General features: G+C 48.2%; 1 protein-coding gene across 1 annotated transcript; it reads right to left on the reverse strand.

Annotated features, from left to right (window-relative positions):
• Nucleotides 1-1,716: 1,716 nt before the first annotated feature.
• Nucleotides 1,717-8,625, reverse strand: LOC140355584 (GDP-fucose protein O-fucosyltransferase 1-like). Its single transcript, XM_072440225.1, has 7 exons — nucleotides 8,468-8,625; nucleotides 7,520-7,641; nucleotides 5,862-6,044; nucleotides 5,048-5,160; nucleotides 4,171-4,363; nucleotides 3,053-3,295; nucleotides 1,717-2,045 (listed from the first exon to the last, which is right to left on the reverse strand). The coding sequence occupies exons 1-7, from the start codon at nucleotides 8,592-8,594 to the stop codon at nucleotides 1,863-1,865; spliced, it is 1,164 nt and encodes a 387-aa protein (XP_072296326.1). The 5' UTR covers nucleotides 8,595-8,625; the 3' UTR covers nucleotides 1,717-1,862.
• Between the last annotated feature and the right edge of the window lie 16,044 nt (nucleotides 8,626-24,669).

The following is a 24,669-nucleotide window of genomic DNA, read 5'->3' on the forward strand; positions in this document are numbered from 1 at the left end:
TTCCAGACAGTAAAGTCTGTAATGGACTTAAAGGAGAGTTATGTGGACCTGGCAACCCACGCAGCAGATTACTGATCAGCTGATCGATCCTGGTCACGTGGCCTCACGTCTTCAAGGCGAAAAGAGAACGTCAGAAATATCACACGAATATTTGATAAAAGGGAAGAATTGAACTAAAACTGTGGGAAATAAAATAAATGTTTACTTCAATTATAACAATTTCAAATGATAAAACGATATAAATACTTTTATATAATATTATATGTCTTGGGTTAAATACATTCTGACTGTTTTGTGACGCGCTGAATGAACATCTAAAGATGAAGCAATGTAACTTAGTTTGAAAGGAATCATAACTTATACTTTCTCTTTGATAAGATGAGATGAGATAATCCTTTATTGTCCACACATGGGGAAATTTCATTGTTGCAACGCAGTAGATACAGAGGAAAAGGACAGATCACTTGTAGGAAGTTTAAAAAACACTCTTAATAGAATAAACAAAAACTCCCATAGACAAAACCTCTCATGGACGCCTTATTTGATTTATCTTTCTTTTATTATTCATAGTTTTCTGTCGCACTGAATCACCATGGCAACTTCAGCCCTGACAACGACAAGAACACTTTTCATAACTTAATTAAGTCTTGTTTGATTGTTGATCATTGTAAATACATTTGTTTCTGCTCACAATGAACAGAACTTAATAAAATAAAGAACATTTGTCTTTGTCCTTGATATGTTTAAATATATTGTAATATTTGTAGATTTGAGTATTTACTTCTTACTAATGTCACTGGAGTATTTTGGAAAACTCGTGGTCAAGAGAACTTTCAGTCTGTACGTGGACTCTGATTTATAGATGATATACAGACAGACAGACACAGACAGACAGAGACAGACAGACAGACAGACAGAGACAGACAGACAGAGACAGACAGACAGAGACAGACAGACAGAGACAGACAGAGACAGACAGAGACAGACAGACAGAGACAGACAGAGACAGACAGAGACAGACAGAGACAGACAGAGACAGACAGAGACAGACAGACAGACAGACAGATACTGTGAAGCTCTAAAATAATGCACTGCAAGCCATTTGTGTAAAAATATAATTTCATTTTATTGATCAAAAATAACTATTACAAATCTGTGTTTGGTCCTGGAGCCGAGAAGCACAAACTAGAGTCATCATATCACACTAACCCCTCCCCTTGACCCCCTAACCCCTCCCCTTGACCCCCTAACCCCTCCCCTTGACCCCCTAACCCCTCCCCTTGACCCACTAACCCCTCCCCTTGACCCACTAACCCCTCCCCTTGACCCACTAACCCCTCCCCTTGACCCACTAACCCCTCCCCTTGACCCACTAACCCCTCCCCTTGACCCACTAACCCCTCCCCTTAACCCCCTAACCCCTCCCCTTAACCCACTAACCCCTCCCCTTAAAAGCCCTTAACCCCTTCCCCCTCCCCTTGACCCCTTAACCCCTCCCCTTGACCCTCAGAGGACATGGACACTGAGGAGGGAATCGGTCTTAAAGCAGAAATGTTAAGTCGTTATGAAAAACAGTCATTTTCACAAATAAAACAGTTTTGTGTAAAAACCTCCAGTTTTCATCAGAACGAGGACGAGACCGAAATCAATCTCTCAATATATTATTTGTCTCAATAACATATTCAGATGATATTTCCACAAAGCGTCAGGATGTGTTCCAAATCACTTTTTATCAGCTCTTTCTGTAGATGTTTCTGACTCTAAACTCTAAACTCTACATCCACATCGTGACAGGAGCAGGATTCTGTCAGAGTTTAGTCCAATCCTCACGTCTCTTTATGCTTGTTCTGCCTGCGTTTTCCTCAGAGCTCGTCTTTTCCAGGTTTGTCCATCCCGAAAAAAGAGGACGAGAGGCCGTGAACGTCTCTGTGTCTCTTCACAAAAGCCGTGAAGGACGAGACGCAGTTCCCGATGAAGTGATCGGCGCGACCCAAAATGTACAGGTCCATCTGGGCGGAGTCGGGCTGCAGCGACACCACCTTCATCTGGAGAGCACAGCGTTCAAACGTGACAAACACAAGAGTTAGTCAGGATTAATCATGTCCGCTGGAGTGTAACAGCGCCCCCTAGTGCCATTTCTGTGTCACATCACACAGAGGGGAAAACAAAATGCGAGTCAGGCCCGATCTGAGAAATGTGATTCATATTCTGTGAAAAGATAAAGCCCAGTCACTGACACTCGTCTGAAACTTGCTGTGCTAAATGTCACATCCTTATGTCACAAATCACTCTTAATTCATCATTTTATGTTTTTAACTGAAACATGACTCGACAAAAACACTGGGAATGTAGTTCTAATAGAATCTGCTCCACCAACTTTAAGTCTGAATGTGAAACATGAGAAACAAAAAAGGGGGGCGGAGTCAGTGCTGTCTTTAGAGATGTAATAATGACCTGCAGGTTGTTCTTTTAAGGTGTTTTCATCATGTGAGTTTGTCTCCTTTAAACTGGAGCTAAAACAGTCTCATTCTCTTAATTGTCTCACACAAACCTCTCCAGAACGTTTCACTGATGATTTTACTGAGACGTTTCAGTCGCACAGACTCTGATGCTTTGGTCATTACAGGTGATTTCAATGTTCATGTGGATCATATTTGTGACAGAAACGCTGAAGAGCGTGATGCTGTCGTACTCAGCATGTGAGTGGCCCCACCACAGCAGAGAGGCCCCACCCACAGCAGAGAGGCCCCACCCACAGCAGAGAGGCCCCACCCACAGCAGAGAGGCCCCACCCACAGCAGAGAGGCCCCACCCACAGCAGAGAGGCCCCACCCACAGCAGAGAGGCCCCACCCACAGCAGAGAGGCCCCACCCACAGCAGAGGGCACATTCTAGATCTCATGATCACAAAGGGGGTAAATATTTCAAATGTCAATGTGGTCGATGCTGCTCTGTCCCGTCGCACCAGCGCCATATGAGGACGGTCAACAAAGTGAACCCTACTTCCACCAGAAAAGTGACAGAGTGCACCTTTAATGCCCTTGAGCCTCACCTTCCCCTTGAACGCCTTCTGGATGTCTCTGCTGTGCGACTCGGAGTCTGTGGCGATGTAAACGGAGCGAGCGGCGGTCTTCTTCACCCACAGCTTGAGCGCTCGGAGGATGTGATGCAGCTGAGGCAGACACATGGCGGCGGTGAGCGGCAGCGCCCTCTGCTTGTCGTAACCCACACACTGCGGCGACGCCATGAAGTGTGGGCCAGTGTCGCCGTCGTCCAGAAGTTTACACGCACTTTGCTGAAGGACACAGAGGAAGGACGCGGGAGGAAGGACACGGGAGGAAGGACACGGGAGGAAGGACGCGGGAGAAAGGACGCGGGAGGAAGGACGCGGGAGGAAGGACACGGAGGAAGGACGCGGAGGAAGGACGCGGAGGAAGGACACGGAGGAAGGACACGGGAGGAAGGACGCGGGAGAAAGGACGCGGGAGGAAGGACGCGGGAGGAAGGACACGGAGGAAGGACGCGGAGGAAGGACACGGGAGGAAGGACGCAGGAGGAAGGACACGGAGGAAGGACACGGAGGAAGGACACGGAGGAAGGACACGGAGGAAGGACACGGAGGAAGGACACGGAGTGTTAGTTTCTGGTGAAACCAAAAACATTCCTCATCAGGAGGATAAATCAGAGATAAATGTCCGAGTTTCCAGTCTTGATTCTCAGATTGAGAATGACTTTTCTCCAGATGAAACTGAATCGTTTTCTACAAAGATCGACTCGTAACGTCTGAATGACACAAGTGGAATTCTTCTCTCACTTTAAATCTTCTCAATCTCAAGTATAATCTTGAGTCTTAAGAGTTCTACAGTAGTTCTACAGTAGTTCTACAGTGGTTCTACAGTGGTTCTGCAGCGGTTCTACAGTAGTTCTGCAGTGGTTCTGCAGTGGTTCTACAGTGGTTCTACAGTGGTTCTGCAGTGGTTCTGCAGTGGTTCTGCAGTGGTTCTACAGTGGTTCTGCAGTGGTTCTACAGTGGTTCTACAGTGGTTCTGCAGTGGTTCTACAGTAGTTCTACAGCGGTTCTGCAGTGGTTCTACAGTGGTTCTGCAGTGGTTCTGCAGTGGTTCTGCAGTGGTTCTACAGTGGTTCTGCAGTGGTTCCAGGGGCCCTCACCCAGTCTGAGCCGATCCTCAGGTGGACTCCCACAAAAGGCCTTGTCAGGAGCTTCTGGATCTGCCCCTCTCCTTCCTCCTCCATCTTCTGGGACCAGACCACAAACCTCTGCAGACCCACGTGCTCCTGCAGGACCGGGAACTGAGCCGGGGCCCCGGGCAGGGCCAGGACCGGGTGGACCGATGCGGGGAACCTGGACGCCAGAGAAAAGAGCCTGAACCCACTGCAGTGTCGGGAGTTCATATCCCGACTGACAATTTACTGCATGTCCTCCCTCTGAGGGACCGACCCCCGACCCGGGGACTGAACCGGGGACTGAACCGGGGACTGAACCGGGGACTGAACCAAGACTAAAACAGGGACTAAAACAGGACTTTTATTGCCACATCTTTAGCTTTAAGGCCCTTCGGGGCCGACATGTTTCCGACTTCCTCATGAAATAAAACCATTTTTAAAACACTTTTTTTCCGCCCACTGTTTTTGGAACATTATTGTCCAACATAAAATTACATTGAAGACACGTTTATTACGAGGTTGTTAGCATGTATGCTAATGTAGCGCTAATCGAACGTCTGCTCTGGTGTTACTCTCGTCTGCTCAAGCGGTGGGTCCTGGTCTTTTATAGTTTGTGTTTGGAGGCTAACGCTAACTCCGAGGCTAACGCTAATGGCTAACGCTAACTCTGAGGCTAACGCTAACGCTAACTCTGAGGCTAATATTTGACCTGGTTTATGGTCTCATGGAGCCATTATTCAACTCAATTAAAGAGCTTTAAAACATAAGTTACTGTGACGCTTATGGAGCCAAAAGCAAACTAATAATGACAAGTTTAGGAGTTTGATTCTTGTCCTGCTCCGTCTGAAACACGGGTTCGTACTTCTTGATCCACTGCTGCGTGTGGTACGAGTTGAAGGAAATGCCTCCGAACAAAACCGACTGGTCAAACTCCACCCCCACGTGGTCCCAGAACGGGCCGAACGGGTTTCCATCCTGCAAAACACATGACACCAGGTTACACCGCGTGGAGCCACCAGAGGGCAGCGTTTACACCGCGTGGAGCCACCAGAGGGCAGCGTTTACACCGCGTGGAGCCACCAGAGGGCAGCGTTTACACCGCGTGGAGCCACCAGAGGGCAGCGTTTACACCGCGTGGAGCCACCAGAGGGCAGCGTTTACACCGCGTGGAGCCACCAGAGGGCAGCGTTTACATGTGTCCTCGTAAATGCCGCGGTCTCATTGTGGCGAAAGTGAAGACTGAAGCGACCGAGTCAAGTTGTTTAGAACAAAAACTGTCGATGTGGAAGAACCACACCCCCCCACACCACCTTGTGTCAGATGCTGTAAACAGTATTTATTTTGTATCTAAGAAACATAATTATATTGAATTAAACAGTTTTAAACATCATGATCTCTGGTTTTTATGATTCAGTATTTGTGCTCTTCATGTCAAATAACAGATAAAAGTACTGTACATTGTGCTAATAACCAGGTTTAAAACAACACTTTTATCTTGTTCTTATGACGCCGCGATGCCGCGCGCGCTTGTGGGCCCCTGAAATTGTTGGGAGGCCCCTAACTTTTTTAGGTAGGGGGGGCCCCCTGGCCCCTCACTTAGAAAATCTATTTCTTAGCCTGTTGAAGAACATAAACCTGAACAGAGCAGAGAAACATCTCTGCCACAGGAGTGTCACCTTCATGGGGCAGGTCTTCTTGTCTTGGCTCCTCTGAGCTGCCGTCTCGTAGCAGAAGGCCTTTCTTTGTCCCGGGGGCCAGTGCTTAGGGGCCAGTTTCTCCATAAAATCCTCCAAACTGACGACGCGGTGAAACTCAGACAGAGCCTCGAGCCGGAAGAACTCACTGTACGGAACGTGCACCTGAAGAACACCACACACCTGAGATTATACAAGAACCTGAAGAACACCACACACCTGAGATTATACAAGAACCTGAAGAACACCACACAAGAACCTGAAGAACACACCTCAGATTATACAAGAACCTGAAGAACACGACACAAGAACCTGAAGAACACACCTGAGATTATACAAGAACCTGAAGAACACACCTCAGATTATACAAGAACCTGAAGAACACGACACAAGAACCTGAAGAACACGACACAAGAACCTGAAGAACACACCTCAGATTATACAAGAACCTGAAGAACACGACACAAGAACCTGAAGAACACACCTGAGATTATACAAGAACCTGAAGAACACACCTCAGATTATACAAGAACCTGAAGAACACGACACAAGAACCTGAAGAACACGACACAAGAACCTGAAGAACACGACACAAGAACCTGAAGAACACGACACAAGAACCTGAAGAACACGACACAAGAACCTGAAGAACACACCTCAGATTATAAAAGAACCTGAAGAACACGACACAAGAACCTGAAGAACACACCTGAGATTATACAAGAACCTGAAGAACACCACACAAGAACCTGAAGAACAGACCTGAGATTATACAAGAACCTGAAGAACACCACACACCTGAGATTATACAAGAACCTGAAGAACACCACACAAGAACCTGAAGAACACACCTCAGATTATACAAGAACCTGAAGAACACGACACAAGAACCTGAAGAACACCACACAAGAACCTGAAGAACACCACACACCTGAGATTATACAAGAACCTGAAGAACACCACACACCTGAGATTATACAAGAACCTGAAGAACACCACACAAGAACCTGAAGAACACACCTCAGATTATACAAGAACCTGAAGAACACGACACAAGAACCTGAAGAACACCACACAAGAACCTGAAGAACACAACTCAGATTATACAAGAACCTGAAGAACACGACACAAGAACCTGAAGAACACACCTGAGATTATACAAGAACCTGAAGAACACCACACAAGAACCTGAAGAACACGACACACCTGAGATTATACAAGAACCTGAAGAACACGACACAAGAACCTGAAGAACACGACAAGAACCTGAAGAACACGACACAAGAACCTGAAGAACACGACACAAGAACCTGAAGAACACGACACAAGAACCTGAAGAACACGACACAAGAACCTGAAGAACACGACACAAGAACCTAAAGAACACACCTGAGATTATACAAGAACCTGAAGAACACGACACAAGAACCTGAAGAACACGACACAAGAACCTGAAGAACACGACACAAGAACCCGAAGAACCCGACACAAGAACCTGAAGAACACGACACAAGAACCTGAAGAACACGACACAAAAACCTGAAGAACACGACACAAGAACCTGAAGAACACGACAAAAGAACCTGAAGAACACGACATGAACCTGAAGAACACGACACAAGAACCTGAAGAACACTCACGTTGGTAAACGGCGGCGTGTGATGGCGGTAAACAATCCACGGAGGAACCGCCAGGGTCCGGTTCAACATCTTTGCAAACGCCAGAGATCCAAGGAAGTGATCGGCCTGGTTCCCAAAGCGACCTGAGGAGAACAAGCAACGAGCTGAGAACAAGCAACAAGAGTGTCATTGTTCCTCACACAGATCTTCAGAGTGTCATTGTTCCTCACACGGATCTTCAGCGTGTCATTGTTCCTCACAGATCTTCAGAGTGTCATTGTTCCTCACACGGCTCTGCAGAGTGTCATTGTTCCTCACACGGATCTTCAGAGTGTCATTGTTCCTCACACAGATCTTCAGTGTCATTGTTCCTCACACAGATCTTCAGCGTGTCATTGTTCCTCACACAGATCTTCAGCATTTCATTGTTCCTCACACAGATCTTCAGCGTGTCATTGTTCCTCACACAGATCTTCAGAGTGTCATTGTTCCTCACACAGATCTTCAGTGTCATTGTTCCTCACACAGATCTTCAGAGTGTCATTGTTCCTCACACAGATCTTCAGTGTCATTGTTCCTCACAGATCTTCAGTGTGTCATTGTTCCTCACACGGATCTTCAGCGTGTCATTGTTCCTCACAGATCTTCAGAGTGTCATTGTTCCTCACACAGATCTTCAGTGTGTCACTTTTCTGCAGGCTCGTTTCTATGGAGATGTCACACTTTTACACCCACATAAACACAGACTGGGACGTCTCTCCACAGATCTGACCTGTAACCTGGGCTTTAAACATAATTAAAGTGTTTTATTTCAGATTCTAGAGACGCAGCATCAGAAATAACAGTGTTTTGAGCTTTGACTCGCTCTAAAACTCCTCTTTTCAGGCTCAGCTCTGCACTTTAGACACACATAAAGTTTCGTGTTGGAGCTTTTCTGGTCCCGGTGACGCGTGGCGCATGCGCACTCACCCATGCACGGACAGTACAGCACGTATCCGCTCTCGTCCCACCGGAAAGTCCAGCTCGAGCGCAAGAGACTCAAGAAAAGTGTGATTCTGAGGCTGAGGCGGTGAAACGCGGCTCCTGCGGCCGCCATTGTGGTTCAAGTCCTGTCCCAGCTTTGCGAGCGCTGTTTGGCCGTGCGTCGCTGCGCCGTGCGTCGCCCTCTGCTGGAGCGGCGGGGCAGGTGCAGTTTCATCACGTGTTTGTAAAGATTTAAAGCAACAATGACCTTATTTTGCATTTATTTACTTAAAGAACATTGACTGTAAGTGTCATTTTGGCTTTTATTTTACACTGTATTTATTATTTAATGTTTTGCATTTGTGAACTGATCTTTATTTACATCCTAAAGTACAATAATCATTGAATATTAAAGGTGGTATGGACGATTTTTTTCAGCAATTTTTTTTATCATATTTCCTCGTGGCGTGGATAAATCATTTGTCCTGTCACGTATCAATCATAAAACGCACCTACCGCTCACCTGCAGCCGCGTGCGGGTCGTGCCGACGTTTCCGCGTGCCTAAGCGCATGGATCTATCATAATATAGTTCCCTCAGTGTACGGGGCAAAATGAAGACGGAGAAGGACAGTTCGAGCTGACGCAGAAGTGGACAGAAATCTACGGGAGACGAGAGATGCGATGCGCTCCGTTGTGCTAATAAACAAACGCACGTGTGTGTTGTATCAGTCCACACGGGGGAGGGCGCATGCGCACTTCGGCCTGCGTTCTCAAATCGCCGCGCCGAAAAATCGTCCATACCGCCTTTAATATGATGTAAGAAAATACAAAGTGGGGAAATTGGGAGTTTTTACCGTGTTTATGATTCAGTGTCGAAACAGAGGAATTATTTTACGTGTCAATTCTTATTTCATTTTACATTAGGCTGCCCCAAATAAACTGTCTGTTTGCTGTAACCCGAGTCAACATTTTTCAAGTGGCTCGGTCGGTCGGCAAATTCTTATTTTTTTTTACTTTGAAGGCAAAAAAAAAGATCAAAATTTTGTCATTTTTTGAGTGGGAGTGACCACCAGGGGTCAGGCTTCAACAGTCAATGACGGAAAACGTCTCTATCAACCCGATCGGGGGATTTTAAGATATTTCAATGTTGTACGTTGTTATCCTTTATTTTGGTAACTAAGGCGAGCGGGGGGAACATGCGGGTGACACGGGCGCCGCCATGTTTGTTGTGATGACGCTGCTGGGCGTGTTTCAATCCCAGAATGCATTTGCGCAAGTCAAATTTCACACCCTGACAGAGCGTGACATTACTATGGACATGTCAGTGGTGATGGTTCTAGGGTTCTGCAGGAAGGAGGATTGACTCAGGTGGATGATCTCAATAGTGCAATTGTCTCGCTCATCACGCAGTCAGCGGTAGGCACGATTCCTAAGAGTGGTGGTGGTGGACATAGGAAGCGGGTGCCGTGGTGGAATGAAGCATGTGGTCATGCTGTTAGGGCGAGAAATGCGGCGTTTCGCCGGCTAAGGGTTACCCACACTGAGGGTGCCCTCATTGACTACAAGAGGGCCCGCGCTGTTGTGCGGAAAACTGTAAGAACGGCCAAGAGTGCCTATTGGAGGCGGTATTGTTCCAAAATTGGGAGAGAAACGCGTCTCGGGGATGTTTGGGGGATGATTAAGCGGATGCATGGGGTTGAGCGCCGTCATGGGACCCCGGTCCTAATACTGAATGGTGTTGAAGCAGTCAGCGACGTTGACAAAGCTGAACTGTTGGCCAGCACCTTTGTGTCGGTGCACAGCTCTGACAATCTCTCACCTGCGGAAAGGCACTACAGGGAGAGTACTCTGGCCCAGAATTCTGAGCTGATTGGGCACCAGCCTTCGACTCAAGATGACCTTGACCTTCCGTTTAGTTTGTTTGAGCTAAGGAGAGCACTTTCTAAGGCGAAACAGACAGCCCCGGGTAAAGATGAGGTGTGCTATGACATGCTCTCTCATTTGACTGATGACACGCTTGGGCTAGTCCTGGGTCTTTTAAACCGTGTTTGGGATTCAGGTTGTGTTCCATCTGCGTGGAAACAGTCTACGGTGGTGCCGGTTCTGAAGCCGGGTAGGCCAGCGTCTGACCCTTCAAGTTATAGGCCGATTGCCTTGACGTCGCAGCTCGGGAAAACGATGGAGCGCATGGTTACCGAGCGGTTGGATTACTTCTTGGAGAGTCAGGGTTTGCTTCTCGCGCATCAGAGTGGTTTCCGTAGGGGCAGGAACACCATGGATTCCGTGTTGTGTTTGGAATCTGATATCCAGCTGGCCAGGGCTCAGAAAGAAAAGGTTATTGCGGTGCTCTTCGATGTAGAGAAGGCGTACGATATGGTTTGGAAGGATGGGCTCCTCATTAAGCTGCGGAAGTGTGGTGTGAAGGGTAAACTGTTTAACTGGGTCCGGAGCTTTCTGTCTGGCCGGCGTATCCAAACCAGAGTGGGCGCTGCTTACACTGGGGTCTATGGGGTGGAGAATGGGATCCCGCAGGGGAGTGTGTGTAGCCCTATCTTGTTCAATGTTATGATTAAGGACATCTTTGACGACGTGGATGGGTCTGTTGGGAGGAGCCTTTATGCTGACGATGGCGCTCTATGGGTGAGAGGGAGGAATCTCCGGTTTTACGAGGCGAAACTGCAAAGGGCAATACAGCAGGTGGAGCAGTGGACCCTGAAGTGGGGGTTTAAACTGTCCGTATGGAAGTCTCAAGTGATCTGTTTCTTCAATGGGCATAGGGACGTCTCCCTTCGACTGCATGGGCAGGTGCTCGAACAGGTCAGGGAGGTGAGGTTCTTGGGGGTCACCTTTGACGAGAGGCTTAGTTGGCGTCGGCACATTGATGAGGTCAGTGGTAAATGCAAAAGGGTGAATAACTTGCTTTGTTGTCTATCCGGCCAGGACTGGGGGGCCAGCAGAAGGTCGCTCCTGGGTATTTATCGGGCCGTCATGAGGGCGGCTATTGATTATGGCTGTATAGCCTACATGTCTGCGGCTGAGACTAACTTAAAGAAGCTTGATGTGGAGCAAGCCCAGGCCTTGCGCATCTGCTGTAGGTCTTTTAGGACCTCCCCTGTCTCGGCGCTGCAGGTTGAGTTGGGGGAATTGCCGTTGCGGCTCCGGAGGCTAGAACTTCTGTTGGCTTACTGGGTGAATGTGCAAGGTCATACGAGCTCTCACCCGGTAAGGGACTTTCTCAGGGTTGATGGGGGGCAGAGTGAGGCTGGCGGTATGGTTTTCAGCCAGGTAGGAAATGCGAAGGCGCGGCTTGCGGGTTAGCTTGCATGGCAAGCTTAGAGGAGTCGCTGGGAGGGCACCGCAGTTTGCCGTTCAAGCGATCATTGATAAGCACTCAGGTGATGTGTTTATTTATACCGACGGGTCTAGGGATCCTGAGAGTGGGCGTACTGGCGCCGCTTATTTTGTGCCTGACCTGGGGCTGGCGGTCAAGAGGAGGTTGACAGATCGCCTTTCTGTTTTCACGTCGGAACTCATAGCGATACGGTTGGCATTGGAATGGGCGGAATCTGCTTTGCATTGTGGTGGCCTCTGACAGCCTTTCTGCATTGCAAAGCATTAAATCTGGGAAATCGGATTGCAGACAGGATGTGTTGAATGGCATCTTCTGTCTGATGCTCTCCCTGTCCAGGAAGGATGTGAGGGTTTCCTTCATTTGGGTCCCTGCGCATGTGGGGGTGGATGGTAACGAAATGGCTGATGCACTGGCTAAGCGTTCCCTTAGGCGGCCATCAATTGATGTGGCGGTTGAGTTAAGCAAATCTGAAGTCAAGCCCGTTATCAAGAGTCATGTGGTCGGCCTTTGGCAGGAATTTTGGAGCCACTGTGTTACTGGACGGCATCTCTATCACATACAGGGTAGTGTGGGTCCTTGCGGGTCTATGGGCAGGAACGCGTAGGAGGAAAGGGCCTTCGCCCGCATGAGGATTGGCCATGCTGGACTCAGTTGGTCACTGAGTAGGATAGGCAAGCATCCGACCGGTCTGTGTGGTCACTGTCGGGTGCCAGAGACTGTCGAGCATGTGCTGATTTGCTGTGAGGCTTATGATAGGGAAAGGGCCGGGTTGGCCTTGTGGTTTCGGAATAATGGGCGGGAGTTCAATCTGCGGAACGTTCTGGCGATCCAGTCACAGGGTTTGTGTCAGGCTGTGGTTGCTTACTTATGTAGCACAGGGCTGGGTAAACGTTTATAGAGGTGGGGGGTGTTGGAGACTGAGCCGAGGATGAGGAGCAAGAGGATGTTCTAACGCGCTTTGACTTCATGGGCCTAGAAACGCCAAAGTGATGGAAGAAGGACTTCTAAAGGATAAAACGACAAAGACGTCCCATGACCTCATGGGCTTTGTAAAACAACAAAGACGTCCCATGACCTCATGGGCTTTGTACTTCCAAAGCACCGAACGTCAAAGAGGGAGAGGAAGATGAAGAAGAGTCTCCCTGGAATAAAGCCGGTTGGTCTCTTTATGGTGGATGTTGGGGGTGGGGGTGGTCTCCTGTCCTCGCCCAGTCTCGTAGACGCACGGCTACCAAGCGGCGACATCAGTGGACATATTAAAGCCTATAGAATGAAGCCTGAAGAATAAAGCTGTACGGTGGAAGCACCGAACGTCAAAGAAGGAGAGGAAGATGAAGAAGAGTCTCCCTGGAATAAAGCCGGTCACAAAGACATATCATGACCTCATGGGCTTTGTAACACCAAAGCAATGGAAGGAGTACTTTTACGGACTACGACAGAGTCTGAGGACTACGACGACAGAGTCTGAGGACTACGACAAAGTCTGAGGAATAAAGTCTGGCGGTAATGCAACACTTGGATGCCAACCGCCATAAAACAACAACAACAACAACATGGTGGATGTTGTAAACTGTGCTGCTCAGACTCAAAGCAGAACTGAAAGGATCAGGATCATTGCTAAAGCTGCAGGGAGATTCCTTGGAACAAAGGAGCTTGATTGGGCAGATATAGAAAACAGGCTAAAGGCGCTAAATGGGAGTCGGAGTGATGGGGGTCTGCTTGTGGGGAGTCAGAGTGATCAGAGTGACGAGATGGGGGTGGGGGTGGTCTCCTGTCCTCGCTCAGTCTCGTAGACGCACGGCTACCAAGCAGCGACATCAGTGGAAATATTAAAGCCTGAAGAATGAAGCCTAAAGAATAAAGCTGTACGGTGGAAGCACCGAACGTCAAAGAAGGAGAGGAAGATGAAGAAGAAACTCCCTGGAATAAAGCCGGTTGTTGTCTGAAACAACAACAACTATTCTAGTCACAAAGACATATCATGACCTCATGGGCTTTGTAACACCAAAGCAATGGAAGGAGTACTTTTACGGACTACGACAGAGTCTGAGGACTACGAAACGTCTGAGGAATAAAGTCTGGCGGTAATGCAACACTCGGATGCCAACCGCCATAAAACAACAACAATAACAAACCATCTTAGTAAAGGCAGAATGACGACTTTTACGCGCGCCCTGTTAATTATAGACACTTGTGGAGGACTGAAGATGATGACGCGCATGTGTCACTCGGTGCGTTCTCAGTCCTTTGAGATGGAAGTCAAGTTAACAAGTGTGATAGAAGTATTGGACACGGTGGTTCAGGACTGACCGGTCGGTGAGTGAAATAATTGAAAAATAAAAAGATTTTGAAGTTTTTTCAACAAAATGCTGATAATGTTTTTCCAGTCGGCCAGTTTCATAGCGGGTCGGTCGGGTTACGGCAAACAGCTCAGCCTAATTATTAATAATTGTCGTTTGTTGCTCCGTTTGTGAATGTTGTTCAGTGACAATGATCCTGACCCTGGTCCTGGTCACAGAGGAAGTAAGTATCACTAGAAGAGGCGTGGCTTCTCCCTTCTGCTGTTGTGTGTATTTAGGGATCGTCTCAAAATGGGTTGAAGCTGAAAAGACGTAATTTTTTTCGTCTCTCTCTGGCCCCTCCCCCTCATGTCCTGGCCCCTCCCCCCTCATGTCCTGGCCCCTCCCCCCTCATGTCCTGGCCCCTCCCCCTCATGTCCTGGCCCCTCCCCCCTCATGTCCTGGCCCCTCCCCCCTCATGTCCTGGCCCCTCCCCCCTCATGTCCTGGCCCTCCCCCCTCATGTCCTGGCCCTCCCCCCTCATGTCCTGGCCCCTCCCCCCTCATGTCCTGGCCCCTCCCCCCTCATGTCCTGGCCCCTCCCCCTCATGTCCTGGCCCCTCCCCCCTCATGTCCTGGCCCTCCCCCCTCATGTCCTGGCCCTCCCCCCTCATGTCCTGGCCCCTCCCCCCTCATGTCCTGGCCCCTCCCCCCTCATGTCCTGGCCCCTCCCCCTCATGTCCTGGCCCTCCCCCCTCATGTCCTGGCCCTCCCCCCTCATGTCCTGGCCCTCCCCCCTCATGTCCTGGCCCTCCCCCCTCATGTCCTGGCCCTCCCCCCTCATGTCCTGGTCCCTCCCCCCTCATGTCCTGGCCCTCCCCCCTCATGTCCTGGCCCTCCCCCCTCATGTCCTGGTCCCTCCCCCCTCATGTCCTGGCCCTCCCCCCTCATGTCCTGGCCCTCCCCCCTCATGTCCTGGCCCCTCCCCCTCATGTCCTGGTCCCTCCCCCCTCATGTCCTGGCCCTCCCCCCTCATGTCCTGGCCCTCCCCCCTCATGTCCTGGCCCTCCCCCCTCATGTCCTGGCCCTCCCCCCTCATGTCCTGGCCCTCCCCCCTCATGTCCTGGCCCTCCCCCCTCATGTCCTGGTCCCTCCCCCCTCATGTCCTGGCCCTCCCCCCTCATGTCCTGGCCCTCCCCCCTCATGTCCTGGCCCCTCCCCCTCATGTCCTGGCCCCTCCCCCTCATGTCCTGGCCCTCCCCCCTCATGTCCTGGCCCTCCCCCCTCATGTCCTGGCCCTCCCCCCTCATGTCCTGGCCCTCCCCCCTCATGTCCTGGCCCTCCCCCCTCATGTCCTGGCCCTCCCCCCTCATGTCCTGGCCCTCCCCCCTCATGTCCTGGTCCCTCCCCCCTCATGTCCTGGCCCTCCCCCCTCATGTCCTGGCCCCTCCCCCTCATGTCCTGGCCCCTCCCCCTCATGTCCTGGCCCTCCCCCCTCATGTCCTGGCCCTCCCCCCTCATGTCCTGGCCCTCCCCCCTCATGTCCTGGCCCTCCCCCCTCATGTCCTGGCCCTCCCCCCTCATGTCCTGGCCCTCCCCCCTCATGTCCTGGCCCTCCCCCCTCATGTCCTGGCCCTCCCCCCTCATGTCTGGCTTCACATCACATGTTTAGGCGTTGATAAAACGATAGTATCTTGATGGACCTGCTTTTAGTCCCTGAACATCCTTTGGTTTGTTTATCAGTCGAAGTTATGAATTCTCCAAATAATGTCACTCATGTTTGTTTACTCAACCCACATGGTCCAGGGCGCGGGGCGGGTGCTCCCTCGCACGGGCCACTGCGCGCCGTGATCACAACGCACGGGTCGCGCACGGGCCGCGCCGAGTGCGTGCTCCCTGTACGCACCCGCCGCCTAATGCTCGTTGCTGAGAGTTTTAGCATTTCAAAATAATGACTGACACAACGATGTATTGAAGCTTCAAAGCAACAAAAAGACGAAATGTACGCCCCGCCCCCCAGGCCCCGCCCCCCCAAGATGAAAAATAATAAGTCTTTTCAGCTTCAACCCATTTTGAGATGATCCCTAAGTAGGTTCAGATCTTGTGTTTTGATTGACATGTTAGAGTTTTAGAGCTTTAGAGTTTTAGAGCTTTAGAGTTTTAGAGCTTTAGAGTTGATGAACAAAGGAGTCGAGCGGTGAACAGCTGCTGTCTCTTTAATCTTTCACACAAACACTCGACACAATCAGATCTGAGGCTGCGTCTTTGGATCGACCAATGTCCTGGAGTCACTCACAAGGACGCAGCGACACCCACTTCTGTCGCCGTGACAACATGGAGGCCATCAAACGAGCGGCGAGGAGGCGGAGCTAAGAGGAGACGCCTAGGTTGGAATGCAAAAACACACAAACTGCCCGACAGGTGAGTCTGACCACACCCACACACTGTAAAACCCAACGCCGTTTTATGATTGGATGAATCCTCGTTCTGTTCTGATGGTGGACGTTCTGCTTTCGTCTCCATGGAAACAGTGGGTGTAATGCCTCATTTGTCCAGGAGGGTCCAGTGTGGACAAAGACTCAGATGTTTCATCTGGACCGTCCTTTAGAGGAGGTTTAGTTTCTGGTGAAACCAATAACACTTTGTCATCAGCTCGGTGGGCGGGGCTTATCTGAGTTTCTCAGATTGAAAATGACTCTTTGATCAGAGTCGAAATAAAACAACTAAAGACTCAAATGTTCAATTTGTGTCTTTTTCCCCAAATTATTTAGTTTAATTTTCTTGATTTAAAAAAAGTAAAATCCTTATTTTAAAATTTTACGTAACAAATAATTAGTAGTTAATGTCGTTTACAGATGTTTGTTATCATGACATAAAACCATAATTAGGACCTTAATGAAAAGAAAAAACTAAAATATGGACAAATGTAATTTTAACTCATTTTGTCGACATTTGTTTTTGCAGTGAAAATATTAAAAACGGCAAAATTCCCTTAAATCAAATGTTTTGTGCACCTGCCGCCGTCAGGGTGAGTGCCAGGGTCCGGCAGGTGCAGTGAGGTAACGGACACAGCCAGGGGGCGCCACAGAGCAACAGAGGTCACCAGAGCCAGAGGTCACCAGAGGTCACCAGAGGTCACGTGACAGGAGCAGAGTCATGCCATTGGACGACAGCGTTTGATTGGCTCAAATTTGATTATAATGGCAAAAGAAAGAGTTTGTTCTGCAGCGATTCAAGAGCTAAACCAGGACTAAACCAGGTCTAAACCAGGACTAAACCAGGTCTAAACCAGGACTAAACCAGGTCTAAACCAGGACTAAACCAGGTCTAAACCAGGACTAAACCAGGTCTAAACCAGGACTAAACCAGGTCTAAACCAGGACTAAACCAGGTCTAAACCAGGACTAAACCAGGTCTAAACCAGGTCTAAACCAGGACTAAACCAGGTCTAAACCAGGTCTAAACCAGGTCTAAACCAGGACTAAACCAGGACTAAACCAGGTCTAAACCAGGACTAAACCAGGTCTAAACCAGGACTAAACCAGGACTAAACCAGGTCTAAACCAGGACTAAACCAGGTCTAAACCAGGACTAAACCAGGACTAAACCAGGTCTAAACCAGGACTAAACCAGGTCTAAACCAGGACTAAACCAGGACTAAACCAGGACTAAACCAGGTCTAAACCAGGACTAAACCAGGACTAAACCAGGTCTAAACCAGGACTAAACCAGGTCTAAACCAGGACTAAACCAGGACTAAACCAGGTCTAAACCAGGACTAAACCAAGACTAAACCAGGACTATACCAGGTCTAAACCAGGACTAAACCAGGTCTAAACCAGGACTAAACCAGGTCTAAACCAGGACTAAACCAGGTCTAAACCAGGACTAAACCAGGTCTAAACCAGGACTAAACCAGGTCTAAACCAGGACTAAACCAGGTCTAAACCAGGACTAAACCAGGTCTAAACCAGGACTAAACCAGGTCTAAACCAGGACTAAACCAGGACTAAACCAGGACTAAACCAGGTCTAAACCAGGACTAAACCAGGACTAAACCAGGTCTAAACCAGGACTAAACCAGGTCTAAACCAGGACTAAACCAGGACTAAACCAGGTCTAAACCAGGACTAAACCAAGACTAAACCAGGACTATACCAGGTCTAAACCAGGTCTAAACCAGGACTAAACCAGGTCTAAACCAGGACTAAACCAGGACTAAACCAGGTCTAAACCAGGACTAAACCAGGACTAAACCAGGACTAAACCAGGTCTAAACCAGGACTAAACCAGGTCTAAACCAGGACTAAACCAGGACTAAACCAGGTCTAAACCAGGTCTAAACCAGGACTAAACCAAGACTAAACCAGGACTAAACCAGGTCTAAACCAGGACTAAACCAAGACTAAACCAAGACTAAACCAGGACTAAACCAGGTCTAAACCAGGTCTAAACCAGGACTAAACCAGGTCTAAACCAGGTCTAAACCAGGACTAAACCAGGTCTAAACCAGGACTAAACCAAGACTAAACCAGGTCTAAACCAGGTCTAAACCAATACTAAACCAGGTCTAAACCAGGACTAAACCAGGACTAAACCAGGACTAAACCAAGACTAAACCAGGACTAAACCAGGACTAAACCAGGACTAAACCAGGTCTAAACCAGGTCTAAACCAAGACTAAACCAGGACTAAACCAGGACTAAACCAGGACTAAACCAAGACTAAACCAGGACTAAACCAGATCTAAACCAGGACTAAACCAGGTCTAAACCAGGTCTAAACCAGGACTAAACCAAGACTAAACCAGGACTAAACCAGGTCTAAACCAGCACTAAACCAGGACTAAACCAGGACTAAACCAGGACTAAACCAGGACTAAACCAAGACTAAACCAAGACTAAACCAAGACTAAACCAGGACTAAACTAATACTTTCGTTGTGAAAGTAAAACATATTAATATTCAGACCTCCGTTAGCGACATGTTGCCGTTAGCGACATGTTGCTCTGTTGCCGTTAGCGACATGTTGCCATTAGTGACATGTTGCCGTTAGCGACATGTTGCCGTTAGCGACATGTTGCCATTAGTGACATGTTGCCGTTAGCAACATGTTGCCATTAGCGACATGTTGCCGTTAGCAACATGTTGCCGTTAGCAACATGTTGCCGTTAGCGACATGTTGCCATTAGCGACATGTTGCTCTGTTGCCGTTAGCGACATGTTGCTCTTTTGCCGTTAGCGACATGTTGCCGTTAGTGACATGTTGCCGTTAGCGACATGTTGCTCTGTTGCCGTTAGCAACATGTTGCCATTAGTGACATCTTGCTGTTAGCGACATGTTGCCGTTAGCGACATGTTGCCGTTAGCGACATGTTGCCGTTAGCGACATGTTGCCGTTAGCGACATGTTGCCATTAGCGACATGTTGCCGTTAGCAACATGTTGCCATTAGCGACATGTTGCCGTTAGCAACATGTTGCCGTTAGCGACATGTTGCCATTAGCGACATGTTGCTCTGTTGCCGTTAGCGACATGTTGCTCTTTTGCCGTTAGCGACATGTTGCCGTTAGTGACATGTTGCCGTTAGCGACATGTTGCTCTGTTGCCGTTAGCAACATGTTGCCATTAGTGACATCTTGCTGTTAGCGACATGTTGCCATTAGCGACATGTTGCCGTTAGCGACATGTTGCCGTTAGCGACATGTTGCTCTGTTGTCGTTAGCAACATGTTGCTCTTTTGCCGTTAGCGACATGTTGCCGTTAGCGACATGTTGCTCTGTTGCCGTTAGCGACATGTTGCTCTGTTGCCGTTAGCGACATGTTGCCGTTAGCGACATGTTGCCGTTAGCGACATGTTGCCATTAGTGACATCTTGCTGTTAGCGACATGTTGCCATTAGCGACATGTTGCCGTTAGCGACATGTTGCTCTGTTGCCGTTAGCGACCTGTTGCCGTTAGCGACATGTTGCCGTTAGCGACCTGTTGCCGTTAGCGACCTGTTGCCGTTAGCGACATGTTGCCGTTAGCGACCTGTTGCCGTTAGCGACCTGTTGCCGTTAGCGACCTGTTGCTCTGTTGCAAATAATAAATGAAAAAGAGAAGAAGATATAAACGGAGGAGACACAGCGCCTCCTTCAGGAAAAACGGGGGACAGTTTTTAAAAGAAGAATATTAGTGAAAAGTTTATCAAAAATACTGTTATTCCAATGAAGCAAATACACAAAGGATCGATAAAGTCATAAGTCATAAGTCATAAGTCTACACGTCACACTAATGGCACCAACATTTACAGGATCAAAATACAAAAGTAAAACAACAAATTCAGCTGAAAACTTTAAAGAAAATACTCTTTTTAAAGGTTGAAAGTGCTAGAATTCAGATTAGCTCGCGGAAACCCGGCGAGAACAAACTGCAAACACGCCATCGCCGACGGCAACGGGGGAATAAACACAAACGCCATCGCTCCGTTTGAGTGCTACAAATTAAGCTCAAAGATTTTACCATTTTTAAAAGATGATAAACATGTTTGTTTGTCTTTTTTGTTTTTCCCTTTTTAATCATTTGTGACGTTTTAAACAAAAGGGTCGACTCATAAAAATAAACTTAATTATAGTGATTTATAGCGTCACTTCCTGTTGGGTTTGGGGGCGTCAGAATCGCTCATAATAAAGATAATATATGGATTATTTAAAGACGTGTCGTTTTTTCTCGCCGGGTTTTGGCAAGAAAAAAATCAAAAATCAAAATGAGGTGATGTGTTGTTGTTTTTGAGGTCCTGTTTTTTCACAAACAGAAAATAATATCACAAAATATGACAACGAAGGAAACAAAAGTCCAGAGGCTCCTCCCACGTTCACGCCCCTTTTCCAGGACGCTGAAGCCGCCGCGAGCGCACTGCAAAAACCAGAGCGTCTGCGCCGCTCAAGTTCACGCCGTCATTCCGGTCGCCATGGCGATTTATGTCTCGACAAAGGGAAGAATTTAACTCTTTAAGATGCGTTTTCTGAGCATTTACGTTGGTTTTAAAGACGAGATGAGTCTGGAAGACGGAGAAAATAAAGAACGACGCGGTTAAGACCTGGAAATGAACAGGTTAAAATAAAGACTCTTTATTAGGCTGTCTGTTTGCTGTAACCCGAGTCAACATTTTTCAAGTGGCTCGGTCGGTCGGCAAATTCTTTTTATTTTTTTACTTTGAAGGCAAAAAAAAAAGATCAAAATTTTGTCATTTTTTGAGTGGGAGTGACCACCAGGGGTCAGGCTTCAACAGTCAATGACGCAAAACGTCTCTATCAACCCGATCGGGAGACTAAATCTCACGATTTTAAGATATTTAAAGTGGTGGTGCAAGTGGACAAACCATCTTATTAAAGGCAGAATGACGACTTTTACGCGCGCCCTGTTAATTATAGACACTTGTGGAGGACTGAAGATGATGACGCGCATGTGTCACTCGGTGCGTTCTCAGTCCTTTGAGATGGAAGTCAAGTTAACAAGTGTGATAGAAGTATTGGACACGGTGGTTCAGGACTGACCGGTCGGTGAGTGAAATAATTGAAAAATAAAAAGATTTTGAAGTTTTTTCAACAAAATGCTGATAATGTTTTTCCAGTCGGCCAGTTTCATAGCGGGTCGGTCGGGTTACGGCAAACAGCTCAGCCTAACGAGATTGTGTTTCAGCAAAGGTTTTTTTACTTTTATGAAGAATAAAAAAGCCTGAAAACACGGAACCAGCAGAAAAACACTTAAAAGAGTTAAACCAGGACTAAACCAGGCCTAAACCAGGTCTAAACCAGGTCTAAACCAGGACTAAACCAGGCCTAAACCAGGTCTAAACCAGGACTAAACCAGGCCTAAACCAGGTCTAAACCAGGTCTAAACCAGGACTAAACCAGGTCTAAACCAGGCCTAAACCAGGTCTAAACCAGGTCTAAACCAGGACTAAACCAGGCCTAAACCAGGTCTAAACCAGGACTAAACCAGGCCTAAACCAGGTCTAAACCAGGTCTAAACCAGGACTAAACCAGGTCTAAACCAGGCCTAAACCAGGTCTAAACCAGGTCTAAACCAGGTCTAAACCAGGACTAAACCAGGTCTAAACCAGGTCTAAACCAGGTCTAAACCAGGCCTAAACCAGGACTAAACCAGGTCTAAACCAGGTCTAAACTAGGCCTAAACCAGGACTAAACCAGGACTAAACCAGGTCTAAACCAGGTCTAAACCAGGACTAAACCAGGACTAAACCAGGCCTAAACCAGGACTAAACCAGGTCTAAACTAGGCCTAAACTAGGTCTAAACCAGGACTAAACCAGGACTAAACCAGGCCTAAACCCGGACTAAACTAGGCCTAAACCAGGCCTAAACCAGGTCTAAACCAGGACTAAACCAGGACTAAACCAGGTCTAAACCAGGTCTAAACCAGGTCTAAACCAGGCCTAAACCAGGACTAAACCAGGTCTAAACCAGGTCTAAACTAGGCCTAAACCAGGACTAAACCAGGACTAAACCAGGTCTAAACCAGGTCTAAACCAGGACTAAACCAGGACTAAACCAGGCCTAAACCAGGACTAAACCAGGTCTAAACTAGGCCTAAACTAGGTCTAAACCAGGACTAAACCAGGACTAAACCAGGCCTAAACCCGGACTAAACCAGGCCTAAACCAGGCCTAAACCAGGTCTAAACCAGGACTAAACCAGGACTAAACCAGGACTAAACCAGGTCTAAACCAGGACTAAACCAGGTCTAAACTAGGCCTAAACTAGGTCTAAACCAGGCCTAAACCAGGACTAAACCAGGACTAAACCAGGACTAAACCAGGTCTAAACTAGGCCTAAACTAGGTCTAAACCAGGCCTAAACCAGGACTAAACCAGGACTAAACCAGGACTAAACCAGGTCTTAGACTTTCTGTTTCTTGTTTTAAACTCATTATTTGCCAGTGGACAAGTGATATGTTGGTTTTTTTGTATTTCAAGTCAGATTTTGCGTCTCCACTGGCAGATAATTCAGCCGCTTCAGCTTGTCCGATGCTTCGGCTCCGTGAACGTCCCGAGCGGCGTGAACTCCAGACGCAGACGTTCCCGTTTGTCCCGCCGCGCGAGGAAGAAAACGCCGTCTGCGGCGGAAGAAGGACAAACTGAAATGTTCTAGTGGTCTACAGTCGGCGTCTGTCGGCAACCGTAGCGAAAAAGCAGCAAATATGTCATTAAATCTTATGTGCTAAGTTTAGTTTCTTCACTTTTTTTTGTCTTTTGCAGTTTCCTTTTCCTTCTTCTTCTTCTTCTGGCGTAAGTGGACTGGTGTTAGCTGAGGTTTCCGTTAGCTTTGGGCTCAGGTTTCGTAAAAGGCGGTGAAAAGTTCCAAAACAAGATACACTTTCGATCCTTCCTACGACGCTAACACTCTCCTAGCTCACGCGCTAACTGGTGGCTAGCCGCTAACAGCCCTACGTCGATCTCCCACCCACGGTTTGGATTCTGCTAAGCTAACGAAAGAAGCTAAAGAGGTTGGATGTGACACAGAGAGCTTAAGGAAAAGCTAATAATACTTCATCCATCGAAAAACAAAACTTTGCGAGGTACAAATGTAAACCCGGCATCAACAATATCAACTATAGCTAAAAAAATACACTTTTTACTGAGATAAAAGCAATTATAATATTCCATTTTGAGATATTTCGTACACTGCAATAACATTCTGGAACACGAGGATTGCTTGTTTCACATCTGTCAGGGTTCAGCACGACCAGAGCGCCGCCGCGGCCTGGACTTCTGCGGCGCCGTTTGTTTTTTACAGTACGGCGCCCGAGGAGAAGGCGGGGGGGGGACACCTCGCGGAACTGAGCAGCTGACGCCACGGTCACCATGGCAACGGGGCGCGAGGAAAGGCTTTGGACGCCGGCGGCGCGATGGTGCGACTCGAGCGTGTCGTTACCGTTAAATAAAGGGACATTTCTGCAGCTTTGTGATCCACTTGATCCCATTCGTCTGATTATTAAACCTAAACTTTTAAAGTGGATCTTTTCTATCGGAAAACTGCAGAAACAGACTTTAGGTAGAGACGCCAACTGGAAAGAGCTTTCGAGAAGACAATACGACCAAATAATGTCCTCAAACTGATGTGATGAGCCCAAAGGGCCCTCACTCGGTGCGTGGGCCCTTTGGGAGCCTGTGCTGCTTTAACATGAAGCCCAATCCAAGCAAACGTTTGATCGTCGTCCTTCGACCGCGAATCAGGGACACGACCCAAGGACTAAATCTGGACTAAATCTGGATTAAACGTGGTCTACACCAGGACTACACCAGGACCAAACCAGGACTAAACCAGGACTAAACCAGGACTACACCAGGACTACACCAGGACTACACCAGGACCAAACCAGGACCAAACCAGGACCAAACCAGGACTAAACCAGGACCAAACCAGGACTACACCAGGACCAAACCAGGACCAAACCAGGACTACACCAGGACTACACCAGGACTAAACCAGGTCTAAACCAGGACTAAACCAGAACTGAACCAGGACCAAACCAGGACTAAACCAGGACTAAACCAGGACTAAACCAGGACTACA

Source organism: Eucyclogobius newberryi, unplaced genomic scaffold, assembly GCF_026437365.1.
Source record: "Eucyclogobius newberryi isolate DKJ021-1_F unplaced genomic scaffold, fEucNew1.0.hap1 SCAF_116, whole genome shotgun sequence".
NCBI lineage: Eukaryota > Metazoa > Chordata > Actinopteri > Gobiiformes > Gobiidae > Eucyclogobius > Eucyclogobius newberryi.